This window comes from Pseudopipra pipra, chromosome 5, assembly GCF_036250125.1.
Source record: "Pseudopipra pipra isolate bDixPip1 chromosome 5, bDixPip1.hap1, whole genome shotgun sequence".
Lineage (NCBI taxonomy): Eukaryota > Metazoa > Chordata > Aves > Passeriformes > Pipridae > Pseudopipra > Pseudopipra pipra.
In genome coordinates this window covers 57,178,077-57,197,253 of record NC_087553.1, presented here as the reverse complement: position 1 = coordinate 57,197,253, position 19,177 = coordinate 57,178,077, and the positions used below count along the sequence as shown (strand labels likewise).

At 40.0% G+C, this 19,177-nt stretch overlaps 1 protein-coding gene across 7 annotated transcripts in view; it reads right to left on the bottom strand.

Moving 5' to 3' along the window:
• BRD1 (bromodomain containing 1) overlaps positions 1-19,024 on the bottom strand; it is a 65,647-nt gene extending 46,623 nt beyond the window's left edge. For 4 of the 7 annotated variants that reach the window (XM_064656219.1, XM_064656223.1, XM_064656224.1 and 1 more), the window contains exons 1-2: positions 9,397-9,528; positions 3,601-4,981 (exon numbers count right to left, since the gene is read on the bottom strand). In XM_064656219.1, coding sequence (XP_064512289.1) covers positions 3,601-4,967 — 1,367 coding nt within the window. In that variant the 5' untranslated portion in view covers positions 4,968-4,981; positions 9,397-9,528. Of the gene's footprint in view, positions 1-3,600; positions 4,982-8,541; positions 8,611-9,396; positions 9,777-15,464; positions 15,632-16,034 lie in introns of those variants that run through there. The other 3 variants (XM_064656221.1, XM_064656220.1, XM_064656222.1) reach the window with 3 other exon arrangements.
• Between the last annotated feature and the right edge of the window lie 153 nt (positions 19,025-19,177).

The following is a 19,177-nucleotide window of genomic DNA, read 5'->3' as shown; positions in this document are numbered from 1 at the left end:
AACCAGCATTAAAAATAAATAAACTTTAAAAAAAAAAAAAAGAGATGGGAAGCAAGCATTCATCTCCTATCATGGTTAGCAGCTTCTGATTGTACACTCTTAAATCAGTAGTCCACTGATGACTGGATGAAAGTCTGAGAGGCTATATAATTAGATTATAAATGACCTACAGAGTGACACTATCTATGTAATTTAACAGCCAAAAGCTTAGAGTATGATATCTGTGTAAGAAATTCTGATCAAAATCATTCAAGGCAGTAGTATAGAAACCTGACCTAAAGGTAAACAGAAATTCACGAGCTACAAAAATTCTGTAGGAGTTATGAAGTATGTTGTTCTACATCAGTCTTTTTAACACATCCTGAACTTTAAGATAAGTGTTTTGGAAAACAGAATTTTTAAAGACTATGTTATTACAATACCCAGTCTTTCATATAATAGTCGCTCACTGTCTGCGAAAGGAAACAGCACATGAACATTCTACCTTAAACTAAATATAAATGGGAAGATGGTTTTCCTCAAGCTTCACCAGGTGTGCTCAGGGGCTACATCTACCAAGTATTTGAAGATCACTATGGTCTTCACATTTTTATACTTTTTCAACTACCAACTCTGAAGAGCCAGCAATATGCCAAGGAGACATGTAGTCTAGTTATTAATGATTAAGAAAGTAAGCCAAACCAAACATTTCCACATGTGTCTCAATTTCAACAGATGCTGAAGACATTAATATTAAATTCTTCAGGAAAAAAGCACTAGTGAGTGTATAAATAATTATTTATTATAAATAAATAAATACTGAGTGTATACATTTCTTCTCTGGTAATATAAAGACCTTAATTGCTCTTCCTTGAAATCTTTGAAAAGATAAATCATGCTTCAGATCCAAGGGAAAAAAAGCATATTAAAAAAGATTAGAGAACAGGGATCATTTAAGTGAAGACTGCTGTAAATTGATCCACGTAACTCTTTATTAGTTTATGGGTATGTATTTAACTCCTACAGAAACACTAGTGTTTCCTAAAGGGAAAAAGAAAATTTAAAAAGAAGAACAGTCAAAGTAAACTAGACAATTGAGATTTGGCTCTGCACCATAATCACTTTTCCTTTTAATATGCCCATTGCTGTTTTGCTTTTAATTCAGTTATCAGGTATCAGTTATCTAAAACTAAGCATGCTCACACTACACAATGAGTACTTAGGCAAGGGTCTCCCTCAGCTGAAGACAAGCGATTTATAATAAAGCTCAACTTTAAAATAGCTTTAAACTGTGCACATTTTTTACACATCTGATATAAAAGTACAGGAACTAACTTGTTTTGAGAAATATGAAAATAAGTATAGATAGAAGAAAGCTGAACCTCTCTGTAGTCTTGAAAAGAAATTTAGTCATTAAAAAGAAAAAAAAAAAAAGAAAAAAAAGTCTTTGTATTTCTGTTCCTGGCATCTAATGACACCATTAAAAAAAATATCAAACTGAAGGTAAAATATTTTTAGTCTGGCTGTTTAAAAAGTTACCAATGGGAAGAACTGCCAGAGGCACAACTGAGAACATACACTCTAATCCTCAACTCTTAGCTCATGTTCTTCCTTATATTGTCTTTAAAAAAGCAAAACAAAACCACACTAAATTACCAATTGGGACTGTACGAATTAGGATAAAGCCAAATTCTTTTACACCAACTCCCCCCTTCCACGGACAACAGTTCCTGTTCAAATAGCAGTATTAGTTACCTACTGTCAACTTCAGCTTTGCTGCAGTGCATCACTAAACAAATATACCATTTTACCAAGCAAATCATAACAGAGAACAGTGCAATGATGTTTGTAAGCACTACGTGGGAGCTTTTTGTCAAAGTCAGTCAATAGCTTCTTACGTTAAAACTTCTTACAGGAAAGAACTGCTGTCTCAAAACGTACTTATTTAGATTAATTTAACCAGCTATAATTGTCCACCACCTGAGACTTGCGAGTCAGCTATTTAAAAGGCATAGTTTACTTGCATTATTTTAAAAGCCCTCATTGCCTTTGCATTCAGAGTCCTGTGACTCTGAATGCAAATGAGCCTCCACATGGAAGTGGTGCCTGTTTTGAGAAACTTTCCAAATGACTGTTCTTAAATTACTAAGAATTAAATTCAAGGGGTAAACAAACACATTGATGTTGTAAGTGCTAGGGAAAAAATCAAATACTCCAGAAAAACAAATTTGTTTTTTGTCCCAATAGTCCAATTTTGCCTTTCTCAGTCCAAGTATATTATGTCTCAAACATTCAGAAAAGCCAAAACTGTATCTTTCTACCATAGAGACTTCTGTCATTGCTCAAATCCCAGACGCAAATTGTTTCCACTGTTGAAATGCATTAATTCAGATTAACAGAAAGAATTCTGAAAAGAGATGCTACTGTTCTTTTAAATTAAGATATAGATAACTGAAGTTTATGTTGAATTTTTCAACTCCTGAAATAAAGATATTAAAAACTTAGTTTCTACCGCAATTCTGTTACTACTTATGAACACATAACTTGCGACATCCCTGCTTTCTGGTGAGTCACATCACCAACCACATCAAATCTAAAACCATCTGCCAGCTCCCTGATCACAACTGTTAAAATACAAAAACACAGCATGTTAAATGTAAGAAGCAATTTCAGTTCTGGTGTTCATGGCTTATATTCGCAGTCAGATAAAAAAACTCCTGCAAGAACTGCAAAAGACACTCTAATACTCCTTATAAAGTATAATTTTGCAAGCAAAGACGTGATTAGTATTAAAACTGTCAAGTGCATTAATTAATTTTTGTTGTAACATAAGCATTTCACTGAAGTTACATGACAGATGTTTGATAACATCATTGAACATTTCAGGTTCTATGACTACATTAAGTAACTAACTTACCATCACGTACTTGCTAATTTTTCTTTAAAAAGTCTGCAAGTTACCAAATTCATTCAAGACTTGATAAACACTATTGCATTTGCAAAAGGAAAAATACAAATTTCAGAAAAAAATCCTGAGAAGTTATTCTGCCTCACAGGAAAATACTTCCTTGAAGGTTTTTTGCCCCACTTACATATAGACCTTACAGGATAAGTTCAAACTTAATTTAGGTGAGATGAACAGGATTCAAAATGTAGAGACATACATGTAATTTTCATTTTGGGGCTCTTAAACTAGAAAAAGAAGTTCATATTCCAAAACTACAGGTAAAATTAACCTTGAACTTGGCTGGTCTTTTTAATGTTTTTTAATATATTTTAACATCTGCTATTCTGAATTCAGCGGTTAATTCTCAAAAGTACAGTGAATGACAACTGAATACACAATATGACTTGCTCTGACAAAGAAAAAAAAAAAGGATTTCTGAGGACAAGACAGACCACTTGATCACTTACTAATTTAATTTCTCTGAGGAAGTGACTGCATTTTTAATGCAACTCCATCAAAGTACAACGTACATAATTAACACTAATCCTCTGAGAAAGGCCTTTAAGGAACGCATGTAAGAAATGTACAAAAACTTCAAGTCGGCATCTAAAAGCACTGGTTTAAAATCAAGCAGATACTTAAGTAAAGGTTTCTCGCTTGCATAGTTTGCTTACCTCTGGGGGGGGATATAAGGAGCAGATACTGTTGGCATAACTGTACAGGGTTCAACCACTGTTTTCTTGGCTTTTTTTGTCTTTTTTCTGACTTTTGATGTAGACCTAGCAGTTCTGACTGATCCCTCCTTTCTACAAACACCGTTTTTGATTTCAGCTTCTCCATAAATATTCAGAGGTCTCCGTGTGCAACCTGGTGGAGTATGTACATCACAATAGGCAGTCTTTTTCACAGAGAATGTTGTTCCACTCCCAGTTAGTTCTTTCACAGGTTCCATTTTCATATACAGACCGGCCTTTTGAGCACACGTCACATGGAATGCAGTATAGCAGTTTGCTTTGTGGCACTGGATGCAGGCACCAACACCTTTCTGTTTACAGAGGTAGCATGTTAACTTCCATCTGGCTGGGGGAATGTTCCTGACACCATCAATTGGCTCAATAAAAACTGTATTGGCAAATCCAACTTCTGGAATCCACAAAGCACACACCACGTGTCCCCAACGATCATCATCAGTCTTTTTAAAGGCACCTCCCTTGTTTGGGCACAGCACACAGTCTACAGGCCGAGAGCGGGACTGCAAACAGTGTCTGCAGAGCCACTGGCCCTCAGGTATATATGGCACCCCATAGCATTCCTGATGTACTGCTAAATTACACATATCACAAAACAGGATCACATTGCTGTTCTGACATTCACCATCCATGCATATACAACACACTGCATCTTCATCAATTAAAGACTGATGATCACCCTGTTTTTGGTTCTCACAATAGGACTCTTTTTCAAACCTATCCATAAGGAATTCAAACATATTTTGTGAAACAACTGACACTCCATCACTTTTCCGCTTATCATTTATCAATTCTAACCATGCATAATCTTCTTCATCCATGTCATACTCAACTTCGTTATCAAGTTCTTCTGCTGACTTCTCAATGAATTTGTAATAAACTGGAGGTCTCCGAGGAGCCGAGGGGGGACTGTATTCAACAATCCGTACTTTTGGTTCTGGAAGAGGAGCTGTTGTAGCAGGTATACCGTGCGAGCTCGGAAGAGCTTCATTTTTCTTTTTCACTTTGTTATTTTTATGCCGCTTGCTTCTTAGACAAACTGGTGGTCTTTCACTATTTTCTTTATTGCTGTTGCATTCACTCATTTCCTGGGCAGTAAGATCATCTTCTAATATAATCTCTAAAGGATCGAAGATACTGATCCTGTGCAGGCGACCTTCAATTTCTATTTCAACCATCCTTTGAGCTTGAGCATATGTCAAGGTTTCTCGTGTGGGGGAGTGTTTAATACTGCATGGGGAAGAAGAATGCCTGGCTGCCGATACTCGATGGCATCTTCCTTTTCTCCTCATTTGGTAATGTTTACCTAAAATTAGAGCAACAGTTAATATTATGAACTCCAAACAATCATATTAAAATACGTAGCAAGGAAAAAAACCTTCAGTTCTATAGCCCCCAATATATCTACTCAATTAAAAAGAAACAAAACCAAGACTGTCACTCTTACTCAACAGGACTGCTCACACTGCTTTGTACAAATTTAACCTAATGATCAATTGATCTTCTAAATAACAGCTTCTCTGAGTAAACACAACTATACAAAATCCTTGCTGCAAAAATCCTACAAAAGTGCTATCTGCAAGATTGCTGCATGAGAACAAAGCATTTCAGAAGTGCCATGGATAAAAAAACCCGGCATTTGTTACCTTATAAGAAAACCTTTAATACAGTATTTCCTAATACCTTAAGGGTGCCTGCAGTTAGAAAATTTCTTCAACAGGTACAGATTACTTCCTCCAGTCCTCCCTCCAAAAGAACTAATGCAATTGTGAAAGAAAACCAAGTTTTTCCACTAATTTTTTTTCCAGTGCAATTTGGAACAGCCACGTTGTCTACTATTATAATTACTACACCTATACTTAAAGCTAGAAAAATGCACATACTTCTGAATTTGGCAAGTATGCAGTTTGACAGCCCTCTACTTTTCTTAACTTTCCGCAATCCTTAGTGAGCCTATTATTCTTCAAAACATGACAAGAACATAATTGAACTTGCAGTGCCCAATGTGGTGCAGTATGGAGTGCAACTAGGAAATATTCCACCTGTAAAGCAAATTTGACTTAGAGCCAAAATGTGCTCCCCGCTTTTAAGTATTTGACTTAGAGCCAAAATGTGCTCCCTGCTTTTAAGTATGCAGGTACACACACCCTTCTCCCTCAACAGATTCTTCAAGAGCTGTTCTCAGATCAACAGGATAGATAAAAGCCTCCCTCTCTTTAAATCCAGTCCCAAGCTCTTTAACACAGTTTTCAAGTTTATGACCTACTGCAAAAAGATCACATACCATACAAAAAAGATATCTTCCCAGACAAGTATGAATTTTGGTCACAAAATTTCTAAATTAAAAGCTTCCATACTTCTGCCTTTTGCCATCTTCACACTGTGTGGGGTTTTTCTCGCATGAGGGTTGAAAATATTATAATAATTATAATAATTATAAACTAGCAAACGTTTGCAAAAAATATTATAATAATTATAAACTTGACTGATAAGGTCAAGTATAAAATTCTATACCACTCCTTCCTTCTTCTCAATAAATCATTAATAAATAGCATCATTCAACCTCAGCTGCACAAAAAAACCACAACCTTTAATCACTGCCTTCAAGTATTAATAGGGCCTCACTGTTTCAACTCTGCACTTTGAGTCAGTGCTGCATATTAGTTAAAATAACACAACTACTGTTAGCATGTATTGCCAAAATAGCAGAGAAATACAGAGATCAAAACACAACTATTGTTGAAGGCTAGTATATCTATTTCAAGGAAGAAAATGGCAAGCAATGGAACAATAAGAACTACTCCAGGGCATCTGTCTTTTCCTTAGTCTATGATGCCAGTCTTAAAGATTCACCTCCAAAGTACTGGCGGAACTCCTTTTATAGGAAGACTAAACAATTTAAGCAGCTAACCCTAAGACTAGTTCCTGAGAGGATCTATCTGCTCTCACAAACTGACCTTGCTTTCTCAATGTGAATTGGCAACAGTGTTGCTCATAGATCTGACTTTTATACAAATAATTCTTAACTCTTACTTATTTTTACAGCATAAAAACAGACAACAGTCAGTGCTTAATCATGACAGATCTCTGATCTGCTCTATATAAACAAAAGATGAAGGTTCCACCTTTTCAAACAAGTTTGGAAGAAATATTTAATAACTGAATTCTGTAAAATAACATAGGATACAATCATACTGATTTCTTAACTGCAGAAAAAAGTTTAAACCACTAATGCTGCCATAGAAGGTCCAATGACTAAAAACAAAAACATACTGATAATTTAATGGACATTAAAAGTTAGTTCCTAGTTTCCATACAGATTTTATAATTCAGAGGTAATAAATATATACTCAAAGCTAATACAAAGGCTCTGATTTCTGCTTATTACTGTGAGCAAATAATGACAGATTCTTCATCTAAAACACACTGGTGTGTCAATGTACAGCAACTTACTACAGATCAGAATGGATTCATTTTATATGACTTTGTTTTATATGTCTGTCTTTACTCACCAATCAAGGAAAACAGATAGGTTATATCATGTTTACCTCATATAATTGCATTTCAACTCTGTCTAGATGTGAAAGTCTGTTTTGATATTTTTAATGCCCCTTTCTACATCTTAACTGGTTGTGTATCTGTTCATAGCAGCTCCTGAGAATAGAGACTGTTTTGAAAACAATACCAAGGAAGGGACAAGAGGTGGCCTTCAGAAATCAAAAACATGTGTAACTTGTCCATGCTATTTATCTTAGCCCAGTACCACAGAAAAACACATTAATGCTCAGTTTCCAAGCTCTCCAACCCACTCGGTTCCCAAGATTTTTAAGCATGGCTTCAAGCAGATACTAAGAACAGGAAGAAAATACTCAAAAATATAAGCATTCTTGCTTAAATATTTAGGACTGTTGTTGCAAAAGTCAAATAAACTGTATGAACCAGAATGATAAAAGATGATTGGGCTAGCAACTAAGCATCTTTCCTGCAAACACTCAACAGTAAATACAGCCGATTAGGAAATAAATTAAACCTCAGCTAAACACAGAATGAATACCCTACAAATACAATGCAGTGCACATAGAATTGGAATTGGTAGTTCTCTGGACAAATTTCATGCAAATTTAGTGTGAATAACTTAAATGCCCCAAAAGCCAAAGTAGTGTTTTGTTTCTTCAAAATCCTTCTGTTTGCAAACGTTTGCAATTAAGACTATATTTCTGCATAGCAAATTCACAGAATCACAAAATATGCTGAGTTGGAAGGGACCCACAAGGATCATCGAGTACAACTCCTAGCCCTGCACAGGACCATCCCCAAGAGTCACACCATGTGCCTCTGCATATTGTCCAAACACTTCCTGGACTCTGTCAGGCTTGGTATTGTGACCACTTCTGGTTTGCTTCTCCTAGGTAATTATCAGGTATCTTTCTCCCTCCTCCCTGCTCCCAGTATCCTGTAGATCGACAGAAATCACGACCATGGATTTAAGTTTGAAAAAGGGCAAACTAAGACAAGTTTCCATTCAATATTAACAAAGATACCACACTAACTGCAAACAATATTGTATCAATGCACTTGTGTAAGCACTTTTCTGCCTCTTATGACTCAAAGACTGCAAGATATAAACCAGGAAAGTTAATCACAGCCTTCCTCTCTTAGAATTACATCAGCTTCTTCGGAAGAAAGTCACTAGCAGACATTCTCCCTCACCATCAACAAAAGTACATAAAAACAGCTATTTCGTGTGGTATGAGGCAAAAAAAAACCCCAAACAAAAAAACCCCAAAACTATGAAGGTGCAGGATAGCTAAACATGAAAAGCACGATAACATAAATTTTTTGATTACCAATCTCTATCCTAGTTACCTTCCTCCTCTTCAAATAAATTGCCTTTGGCCCCTGGATCCCCTGCTCAATGGAAAAGGGAATTCCATTCTGAATGGGCACTTTCATGCAGACCATTAAAAAGAGAAAGACACAGGAATGCTCCTTAATCCCAGACAATGAGGGACGGTAAGCACACCGTGCTTACTCGCACTTGGGGCAGACACCACCCACCGCTCCAGCCGCACAGCGGGAGCGACCCCTGAGCGATACCCCCCGGGCGCGGCACAGAGCGAGGTTCAGGGAGCCCAGCGAGCCGGCCCGGGGACGGCCGAGAGACGCGGGGCCACCGGAGCCGCTCTCCCCCGGGCCGGCGGATGGAGCCCGCCGACGCCAGACCCCGCAGCCATCGGGGATCCCGCAGCCCGCGCGCGGTGCCCACGCCCCCGGGCCCGCCTTCGCCGGTGCCGCGCCAACACTTCCTGCCCACGCCCAGGGAGCCTCCAGCGCTCCCTCCCCTCCGCGCCGATGGTTCCTGCCCGGCGCGGCGCTCCCCCCTCCCGGCCCCCAGCAGGATGGTTCCTGCCCGGGCCCATCATCTCCAGCCCTTCCCAACAGTCACTCCCTCCCCGCCGCGAAAATACTCGGCCCACAAATATGGCGGCTGACAAAACAGCTCCAGCGGCGCCCTCCTCCCTCCCTCCCCCAGCCCGCCGCGCTCCGCTCGCCTACCCGCCCGCCCGCCCGCCCTTCCCTTCCCCACCCCGGGCTGCCGTGCCCATCCCGCCTCGCTCTTCCCCCCACGCCGCTCTCCCGTCCCGCCACGGAGGGACCCGCCGGCTCCCGGCCCCGCAGCCCCCCGCCCGCCAGCTCCGCCGTCCGCCCGGCCGCACTCACGCTCTGGGAGCCGCCGAGGCGCGGCTGACAGACCTCCCTCTCCGCCGCTGCGGCCGACGCTCGGCCGGGTTAATGGCGGAGGCCCCGCCGGTGCTGCCGCCTGGCCCCGCGTCCGGCAGCCGCGGGCGGGCGAGCGGGCGCTGCGAGGGCCGCGCTGCCCGCGGCGGACACCCGGCGCTGGGTGCGGGGCTGCTGCTGCCGCCGGGCGCGGCGCATTCGTGAGGCGCGGCGCGGGTTGCCGTCCGGCTGCGGGCTCGGCGCTCGGCTCCCGGGGCTGAGCGGCTCCCCTCCCCCCGCGGCACAAACAATGCGGCTTCACCACAGCGCTGCGCCGACGGGGGGGAGGAGGAGAGGCGGGCGGGGAGCGAGCGAGCGAGCGAGAGAGGGAAGGAACGCGAGGGCGCCAGGCACCGCCCAGCCCCGCCGCTGCCGCCGCCGCGGGGCGGGGCCTGAGCGCCGCCTCCCCCCTGCCCGGGGCCGGCACCGGCCGCGCTCGGGGCTCGGAGCGGGAACGAGCCGCCCCCGGGGCCGCCGCGCTCCCGCCCAGCGCCGGCCGGGCCCGGCCCGAGCCCGCCGCGCGCCCCCGGCGGATCGTCCGAACGCCCCAGCACGGGGGGAACGAGGGAGGAGGAGGACGGGGAACGAACGGGGGCGGGACGCGGCTCGTTACAAAACCGAGGCTTAAAACTTGAAGCGAGTGGTATTTATTATCGCTTTGGGGGAACTCCAAGCTCGAGCTTCCTTACATAGAAAATTTGTTTGAAAGTCAGTTCTTGCGTGGTCTTCAGGTCAGGCTGCTGCTTACAGATTAACTGATAATAGCCTTACATTTTGACAGAGCAAAAGCAGGTTATTTCTGGCTCCCCCTGCGAAGGACACCCTTTGTTAGGTATTATTTTTAGACAGCCATTACAGCTCTATTCGAAAACTGGAGGATTTTACTGCAATACATTTCTGTGACGCAGCTGCACCCACATCCTTAAAAAACAACTTTTAGCTGGCCCAGCCTGAGATAAACATTTGCCTGTGCCTATCACAAGTCCTGAGTATAGTAAAATGCAAGTGGTTGAGAGTAGGTGTGATTCTCTTTGCCCATCAGTAACCATCCACTAAGTGAAGTCGCTTCAAAACAATTTACCAATTAATTTTTATGTTTTTTCTGGCCCTACTATGTTTGCTTGCCTCAAAAAGCAGTTGATCCTACAATAAATTTATGACTACGATATCAGAAATAGATGCACCTGTCATTGTAGAAAGTGAATTAAGGTCCAGAGAGTTTAAGTAACTTTGCTAAGGAAACATTGTAGAATAGGCAAAGTACGCTCCAACTCCTTTTTTCCTCATCAGGGACCATTCAGCATGCGGATCTCTGAACAAAACAGAAGCTATTAAAGCACCTAACACTTGTGCAGTGCACTCAGCGTAGGAATAGATCCTTAGGATCAGACAGGTACAGTACCTTCAATTTTAAATACAAGACAGTTTATATGAACTATGGAGGCCATCTGTTCATTTCTGTACTTGCCTGTGAGGAACTACTCTCTGATTATATTGCTTAAGTGATCCTACCATCAGTCTCAGGGGTCTCACAACATGCTGATGTAAGTTAGTGTTGTTGCACTGGAATTCAACCTGTGATAGGAAGGTATTAAGAGGGAGCAGCATACTAAATCATATACGTTAGTGTGCAGAGTATAAAAATTAATAGAAATTACATTGTCAAGAAGCTAATAATAAAATATTGTCTATGATAGAAAATACGTCAGTTTATCTTTTAAGTGATAATCCATGTGTATTTGCTGTGCAGCTGTACAAATGCTTTATAACTGGAAACAAGTTTTCTGCAGAGACCTTGATGGTGTCCATACTCTCAACGTGTCTGAAGCACAGTGTCTGGCTCTTTTCCAGATTCTTTTTTCTGCCAGGTGGACTACAGCATTACATAGTCCCTGGACATCCTTTTGATAATGTGGTGTTCCTTACTGGCATTTGCACCATTTGACCATTTTTCTGTAATTTAAAGTCACGCTTCTAGATCCTCTTAATTACTCTCAGTAGGAAGGTATGTGGAGTTTTTGCTATGGATTGTCCAGGCTAGGACACAGAACGCATGTTGTTCCTTGAGATGGTATTTCAGAGCAACAGCACAAAGATCTGGGCAGGCTTAACATGTAGTTCCATATTAGAAGCCTTAAACTTTCATATCACTTCTCATTGACATTATGACAGGCTACCAGAGCAGAATCTTCATCCCTTCCATGTTAAGCATTAGTACATTAGCACATATATTTTAAAATACAACAATATGTAATATTGTCTGGGGCATCTGACATGCCTCTGCACATGCCTCTATAACCTCAAAGATCTGTTACCTTTGCCTTTTCCACCTCCCAAGTGAGACCTGGTTACTCAAAAGAATACAGTTCTACCAGGATACAATCCAATTTCAAGCAAAAATAACTGTCCATCTGATCCATAGTTTGGTGACAACAGATCCATAACCACCCTGGCACCAGTTCAACACTGTGCAAGGGGATTCAGTCCCAGTGCACTAAAATCTTCACACCCCTACCTGGCAGCATCAAATTGTTAATCAAATTGCCACTGTTGACTCACCCTGCATGGGAAACTTCCACAGGAGGATCTTCTGCCTACCAGCTTTCACATCTGCTCGTTACTAAATTCTGAAGAGAATCACTGCAAGAAGGATCATGTAAGCAAACACAACTGATTTTTATCTGCTTCAGCATCCTCCTCTTTCCTTCAAATAGCAAAAGACACATTTTTATGTTTCTAAAGTGTATCACCTACATAGTATCACTTTTGTTTTACAAATAATTAAAGGTCAACTCAGACTTGCTGCAGCACCAAATACTGTCGGGCGCTGATCATCCCTGGATGCAACTCTGTATCCCTGTACTGGTCTCGACAGCCGGCTGGTGAAGGTACAAGCAAGAGTCAGAATCCACTCCACACGTTCTTTAGAACCTGCAAGAATCTTTGCATTTCAATGCAGGTTTTGGACATGGCACGCATTGTGCGGGTCTGCTTCCCATCATGATGACAAATCTGCCTAACCTTGCATGTGATGCCTCTATGATGCCTCAAGCCAATCTATCACTAATAAGTTTTCAAGTTTGGCTTCCCCACCGTACAATTTACACCTTCACACTTATCTATGCATGATTAATATTCCCCTTCATAGTTCTGTCTCATGAGATATAACATTACCATGGTCCTTTCAGCCTACACGGGAATGCTTTTAGACCTCACTTACCTCATCATAGTATGTGGCACCCGTACAATACTCATGGGCATGACTTTGCAAGTTCACAAAAGAAAGGTTGTTCCCAAACCTCCCAGAAGCCAGAACAGCCTTCACTGCGGAAAAGATGCTGTAACCCAATCAAAAGACATATTACAGCATTGTGCTGACAAAACCTCAGCTGTTTTTTTTCAGTCTGTGAGGTGGTGCAGCATCCCTCCACATCTTCTGGTTGATCTTTTCAAACTATTGCATTTACAGAAAAATCCACCTATCACTGATCCATCTTCTAGTTATCACTGATACCTTCGTGGAAAGACTGACTTCTTTTTCATACTAGACTGAGTGGGATATAGTCAAAGTTCTATATGACTATTCCAGAATGAGGATCAAATTTTTGGCTTCAAATATGTAAAAAAATTGTTAGTCCTTTTAACTCCTACATGTTTAGTGAATATTGGTCCTTGTTCTCTAGTTAGGAAGAACTGTCTGGATATTCCTTTTCACTCTGATCTGGAAGTTCTGGCTGTACTATGACAAAACAGCAAGTAAAGATGAAATTTTATTGGTATTCATCATGTTCACTAACTGCTAAGGAATCAAAGATGTTTTGTTTCTTATGGCCTCACTAACTCTTATTTCCTGCAGGTACCACCCTTCTCATTCTCAGAGTCAAAGTGGTTCTCTGTTTATAAAATTGGTGAGACCCTTTAGTCTGACCCTCTGGAACAATTTGTGTTGATTGAAACAAATGGTCTTTACCAATACACAAGTTTTAAACAGACTGGAAGCTGTGTCAATGCCTTTTATGGTATTGATAAAGTTACAGAGCCCTTTTATCATCAGAGCACCAGAACTCAGGCTACATCACTGTGCTTGTGAAGAAATACCTCTGTAGCTGCATCTGCTAAGCAGTCCTATGGAATGTTATCTATAGATAAGACTTGAAGATCATTTGACAGAGTGGTCTTCAAGTGGTACAGCTGCTATGCAAAGGCCCTTACTCCATTTCCATTTAAGCATTTGTTGGAACTACTGCTTGGAGTCACCTACTGCAAGAAGAGGTATGCAGACAGAAAGATAAGCCACATGATGAGATACACAATCAACAGAGAAACCTATTTCCTGCATTACTTATCCACTATCTAGCTTGAATCCTTTACCATCATGTAAAATCTTGTAGTTAGGAGACACTCTCTACCATGTGTGCTCATAACTGTCGCATGATGGAAGGTGAGGCTTGAGCTCACCCCAATGGACACTGCAAAGATTTAAAAAAAACCAAAACAAAACAAACCCAAACAAAGTTCACTATTGGGATACACATGAAAACATATGTAAACTATGATTCAACAATACAAAACAAAATAATACCCAAATTACAAAACACCGCAGCACAAGCACGAGGCTTGCCCATCTACTCACCTGCAGGTCTTCTAAACAGCAAAACTACCATCTACTATTTTAGAGACTATTTTGTCAAGCACAAACCCTTGGAACAGTTATTTGCACTCTTATGTATAATAATGCTGCTGCTTATGGAAGAGTAGACAGAGCCATAAACAAGGGAATAGCATTCTCCTTCTCTTCTGTTATTGCCTTTTTGGCATTAATTATTCAATTCCTAGTGTTTACAGTTTGGCACCTTTATTATGTTCTGCATAGTAACTCACCTGCAAAGGTCTTTGTGGAAAGCTATTCCTGCCACAGGATAACTGCCATCAGAACAACTGTTCATAAACAAGTCACCTATTTTCTGTTTAGCTCCCAGAAGTGCCTCTCTGCATGATCAGATGAAAACAATTGCCAGCACAAGGGAGCAGCAGTGAAGTAAATCCAGGATTTGGGAGTGCCCCTTCCCTAGTTATTAGCTGTCGTTAGTTCAGCTTACAAAAGCAGCTGCACGTTTAGAACTGGAGTGTCTGTCAATTCACACAGCATAACTAACTGAGCCAAGTTACGGGCAAAGACAGAACGTCAGCAGTAATGGGTAGGAATCAAAAAGCAAAACAGTAATTGCTAAGCAAAAAGTTCTAAAAATATCATACTTGCATAGCAAAGAATTACAAAACAGTGTGGCCAAACAATCTACATTGGATTTTGACCTCTTTTTTGCAAGACAGGCTGAAGAAGTTAACGCAACAAAAGAAGGACCTATTTGAACTGAACATTTTTGTCAAATGCAGCCACAGTGAAGGGAAAACAAAGTGGGTTCCATACATTTATCTGATACACAATGATTTCTGAGAAATATAATTTATTTCTAATTTCTCCCTGTGGCTGTTCTCCTGATCAGGTTTAGATTTCAGAAGATATTTCATTTATCCTGAACTCAGGTAACTGCTTAAGGCAGCATAACCCATGTAAACAATATTAACGCAAATACATTGTTGCCTTCTCCCTTTCCTACTTCCTGATTATTTCCTCTACACTGGGAAGGATCCTCTACCCAGCATTCATCCAAGCAAAGACAAGTTGCTCACTGCCTTCATGAAGTTTAATAATACATAAAGTTTCTTTTATTTATTGAATCCCTTAGAGCAACTTCTCCATTCTCAATTTCTTTGCTGTCAGTATCAAAACTTGCCAGTGTAATATTAGATGGAAGTATAAACTCCAAGGGAAGTTGTCTTCCTAGTTAGGTCACTCACAAACACGTACCTCTAACAAACAACCTCCAATATTTACAGTGAGTTAACACTTCAGCCTTAGTGTAATTAAGGTAAAATTCAATCAGCAATGAGACCCAAATCCAGTCTTAATTATTTTACTACCTCTTCCTCAATCCTTCTAGAGGACAAACCTGGTTTGCAGATGATTAAGATGGTATGCAATGGAGGAAGCTCGGCCGCCAGAATCCCTAGTCATTTATCACAGAAGAGATCCAAAAATAGATGGGCTCATTCAGAATTAAAACTTTGTCTCCTCATTTACATGGGGAAGGACTACAATGCAAAGTGACATCAAAATCTGGGGAGGAAAAATAAAGTGAAAAATAAGTCAGAAACAAGACTCAATACATGACCACCCACAAAAAAACCCAAACAACTAAGAGCAACAGACATGGCTCATAACTTCCTCTCTTTCCCTCAGAGAAATCCGACTTGTATGTATCATTTAACAAGTAGTAATGAGCCCTATGCAACTTCGCTTTGTCTCAGACATACTACCACCTTGGCCAGTGCCTGATGCTGGATAATAAAGAGAACTTCCAAACTCATGCATATATAAATCAGTTTTGATACATAATATGGCTTCATAATGTAGACAGAATCTCAACAGGCCCAATGAAAATCCTAGAATAGGAACTTCCAACTGAGCACTCCTGAAAGACATTCCAGCACCATCCTAATTCCACATAAAGGGTACATACGAATAAATCCTGTGAAGGTGCTACTACATGCTCAGCTCCAAGTCAAAAGATGCTGACATACATCTCTGATGTGCTATAAATTGAGGATGATAAAGAGATTAGACAGCTGTGTTTGTAACAAGTGAGGTAATCAAAATAAATGTACAAGGGCACCATGGTTTTAGCAGTGAATGCTTGTTCACAACTACTGTGTAATTGCTCATTCTTTATTTCCTGAGCACCCACCTTGACACCTTGGATCTGATCAGCAGAGCCAAGTGCCCACTGATGTAAATGGGTATGTATGCTAAATATATAAGTACTTTCCTATGTTTAGTGTTCTTAGAAACTGTACTCCTGTGATACTAAATTGGACAGCCAAACTTAGTACTTCTGACCTCTATTTTAAGGTTTTGATCATTAAGTTGACATTGCCTAGATAGGTTCCTGGAAGAGGCTGGAGTCTGTGTAAGGAGGGAAAGAGATAATTTTATTAAATCTATTACCTCAGTGCATACAAAAGGCAGCAATTCTTTGTGCTTGGTTTAAGAACTAGTATTTCTTGATATAGTTTGTCTTCATGACTTCATATGGAAAATGCATCACTGATGCAGAAGTTACTAGAGAAGCCAAAGGTTTGAGTGATTCAGTAAGGAAAAGAAGCTTATCAGAGCAGGTTTAGAGACAAATATTCATTGCTCAATTTTGCTAAAACAAGGTAACGGCATCAAAATGGTTGCTACTTACAATACTGGTATTATCGATATGCCATTAAAATATTTAATGTTTCCTTCCCTGAATCTCTAAGACCTATTTTCCAGAGAACCCAAACAGTTTATTTGGGAGCATGGTCTCCTACCTTTTCGCTATTCTACAAAACATAACGAGGAGCCAGGTACTTGCAGTTTGCAGGGACTGGAGTAACAAATTCCTTTTTTATATTAATTTAGTATCAGATCACTTTTAATTCATGCCAGGGTCAGTTAAACATGCAAATGTTTATTCACAATATCTGAAACAGATAACAAGTTTGTAAAGGCATAGATCTGGGAAAACAAAGAAAAAACATACTCTTCTGAAGTTAAATTATAGAAGTTTTGGTTTCTTCCTGTCAGGATGCCTTGCACAGATTTTCCTAATTATACATCTTTCTAAATGACTATGTTCTTTCACATACTCACCCCTCAGACTAGACTGCAAGCTTTATGGAAAACCTTTATCTTTAGACTATTGCTACACCACTGCTGCTACATTTACCACAAGCTGGCAGTCTGGAGCCTTCTCTAGGAATCAGTTACTTACTCTTTCCTTGCCTGTCACCAGATCAGCATCCCCTCTTTGTTTTATTCCTCATATTACTTGGTTGTTTGTGAAAAGACTTTCTGGCCTCAGCTTTGCTCAGATTTTTAAGACCTAATTTCTTGAGTTTCCGGTGTATTTTTGTAAAACGGAAAGAAGCTCCAGTTATTTCACTCAATCTGTTATATACATCTGCAGATTATATAGTGAATCACTGATTGGTTCTCAAGCCACAAAAAAGATAATTTAAAGAAATAATCAACTTTTATTAATCTCATCTTTCCCTAACCATTAAGGAAATTTGCAGAACAGGATGTATGAAAAAATAAAGAGGTATGGAGAGGTGCATACAGAAACAGTAACATGCAGTGAGAAAGCACAAAATTCACTTCCAGTCTTTTTTTAAATTACTCTGAAATTTTCAACTACAATTTGCAAAACTCTTCAAAATCACAGCTGTTAAAAAAGGACAGTTAAGAGAACTAGATATTCTAATATTATCAGGCTTTCCATAATGTGATAAGTGTAACTATGTCATTCCAAGCAAAATTCAATATAACTGATGCAATTATGTAATTCTCTAAAAGATGCTTTATGAAGTGACATCTTTCTATTATTATTGCTGTTGTTGCTTCTATTATTGTTAATATTGTTATTATTGTTTTCATTATTATGTGTTAAATAATTACCATAATGTCCTGTCAACAGTCTGGTGACTCATATCTCTATCTCTCTATCTCTGTCTCTCACATCTCTATTACTCAGTCTACTAGGCAGATCTGGGCAAGACCAAAATTAATTCTTAAGTAGTTGTATTCATATAAATGTACTTTGTAACAGTGGAAACTGAGCAAGTCCAAGGAGCTTCACCTCATATTACTTTAGCCTCAGTTGCTTGGCCTCAATCATCTATAGTAGCTGACATATATACTATATATACAGCATTGTGTATACTCACACACACACACACAGATACAGTTCAACTGTATCAATAAAAAGAAACTGTAAATTAAAAAGTTGTAATAAGGAACAAAGAAGGACTGCTACCACACAGTGTAACGACTATTTTGTTGGGACTAAAGTAGTGTATGAATTAAAAAAGAACTTGATGTGATATTTCCAAGGGAAGTATTAGACATAACAGATCATTTACTTCATATTAGCTGGCACCATCCATTTAGAAAACCACACCAGTACTTAAGTACAGACATACAAGTACTATGGAAAAATGTTCAAAAGCTCCACTATTTCAAATCAACTGATTTCAAATGATTCAATACTAACTGATTTTCTTCGTATACTGCCATATATCCAACCAAAATATTTTTACTAAATCTGTTAAAATTAAAAAAAACCACAACCAATTAACTGATAAGAACAACTCAGATCAAAAAACAAGTACTTCCTTAAGCACTATTTGTCTAAATATTGTCTTAATGTAAATTTTAACACTGTTTCCAAAACAGTACTGTTAATGTTTTCTCTTGTTTTCACTCCCAAGGATAAAAGTGAGTTATTATATATAATGACACCTAAGCCAAAGCAGCAGAAATCTATGACTGCCATTGGGAATTTGACAACAAATGTCAAATTCATAACAGACCACATCTTACTCAACTCTCTCTAGAAAAGATATACATCCAAAGAATCCAAGAAATCACCCTTCTTCGCCCTCACTCCACCTAAAAAGCCTGGATCACTCCTCCCATTGACAACCCTGACTAACGTTTCTCAGTTGGAGAAGACAACCACCGACCTACAAGTGAACACCAAAACTGAAGGAGCTTTATCCAGAGCAAGGCCTTAAGCACGTAGCTGGTCACTGCTTCCCTGAACCGCTGCAGTGCATTGCCACCACTCCTGAA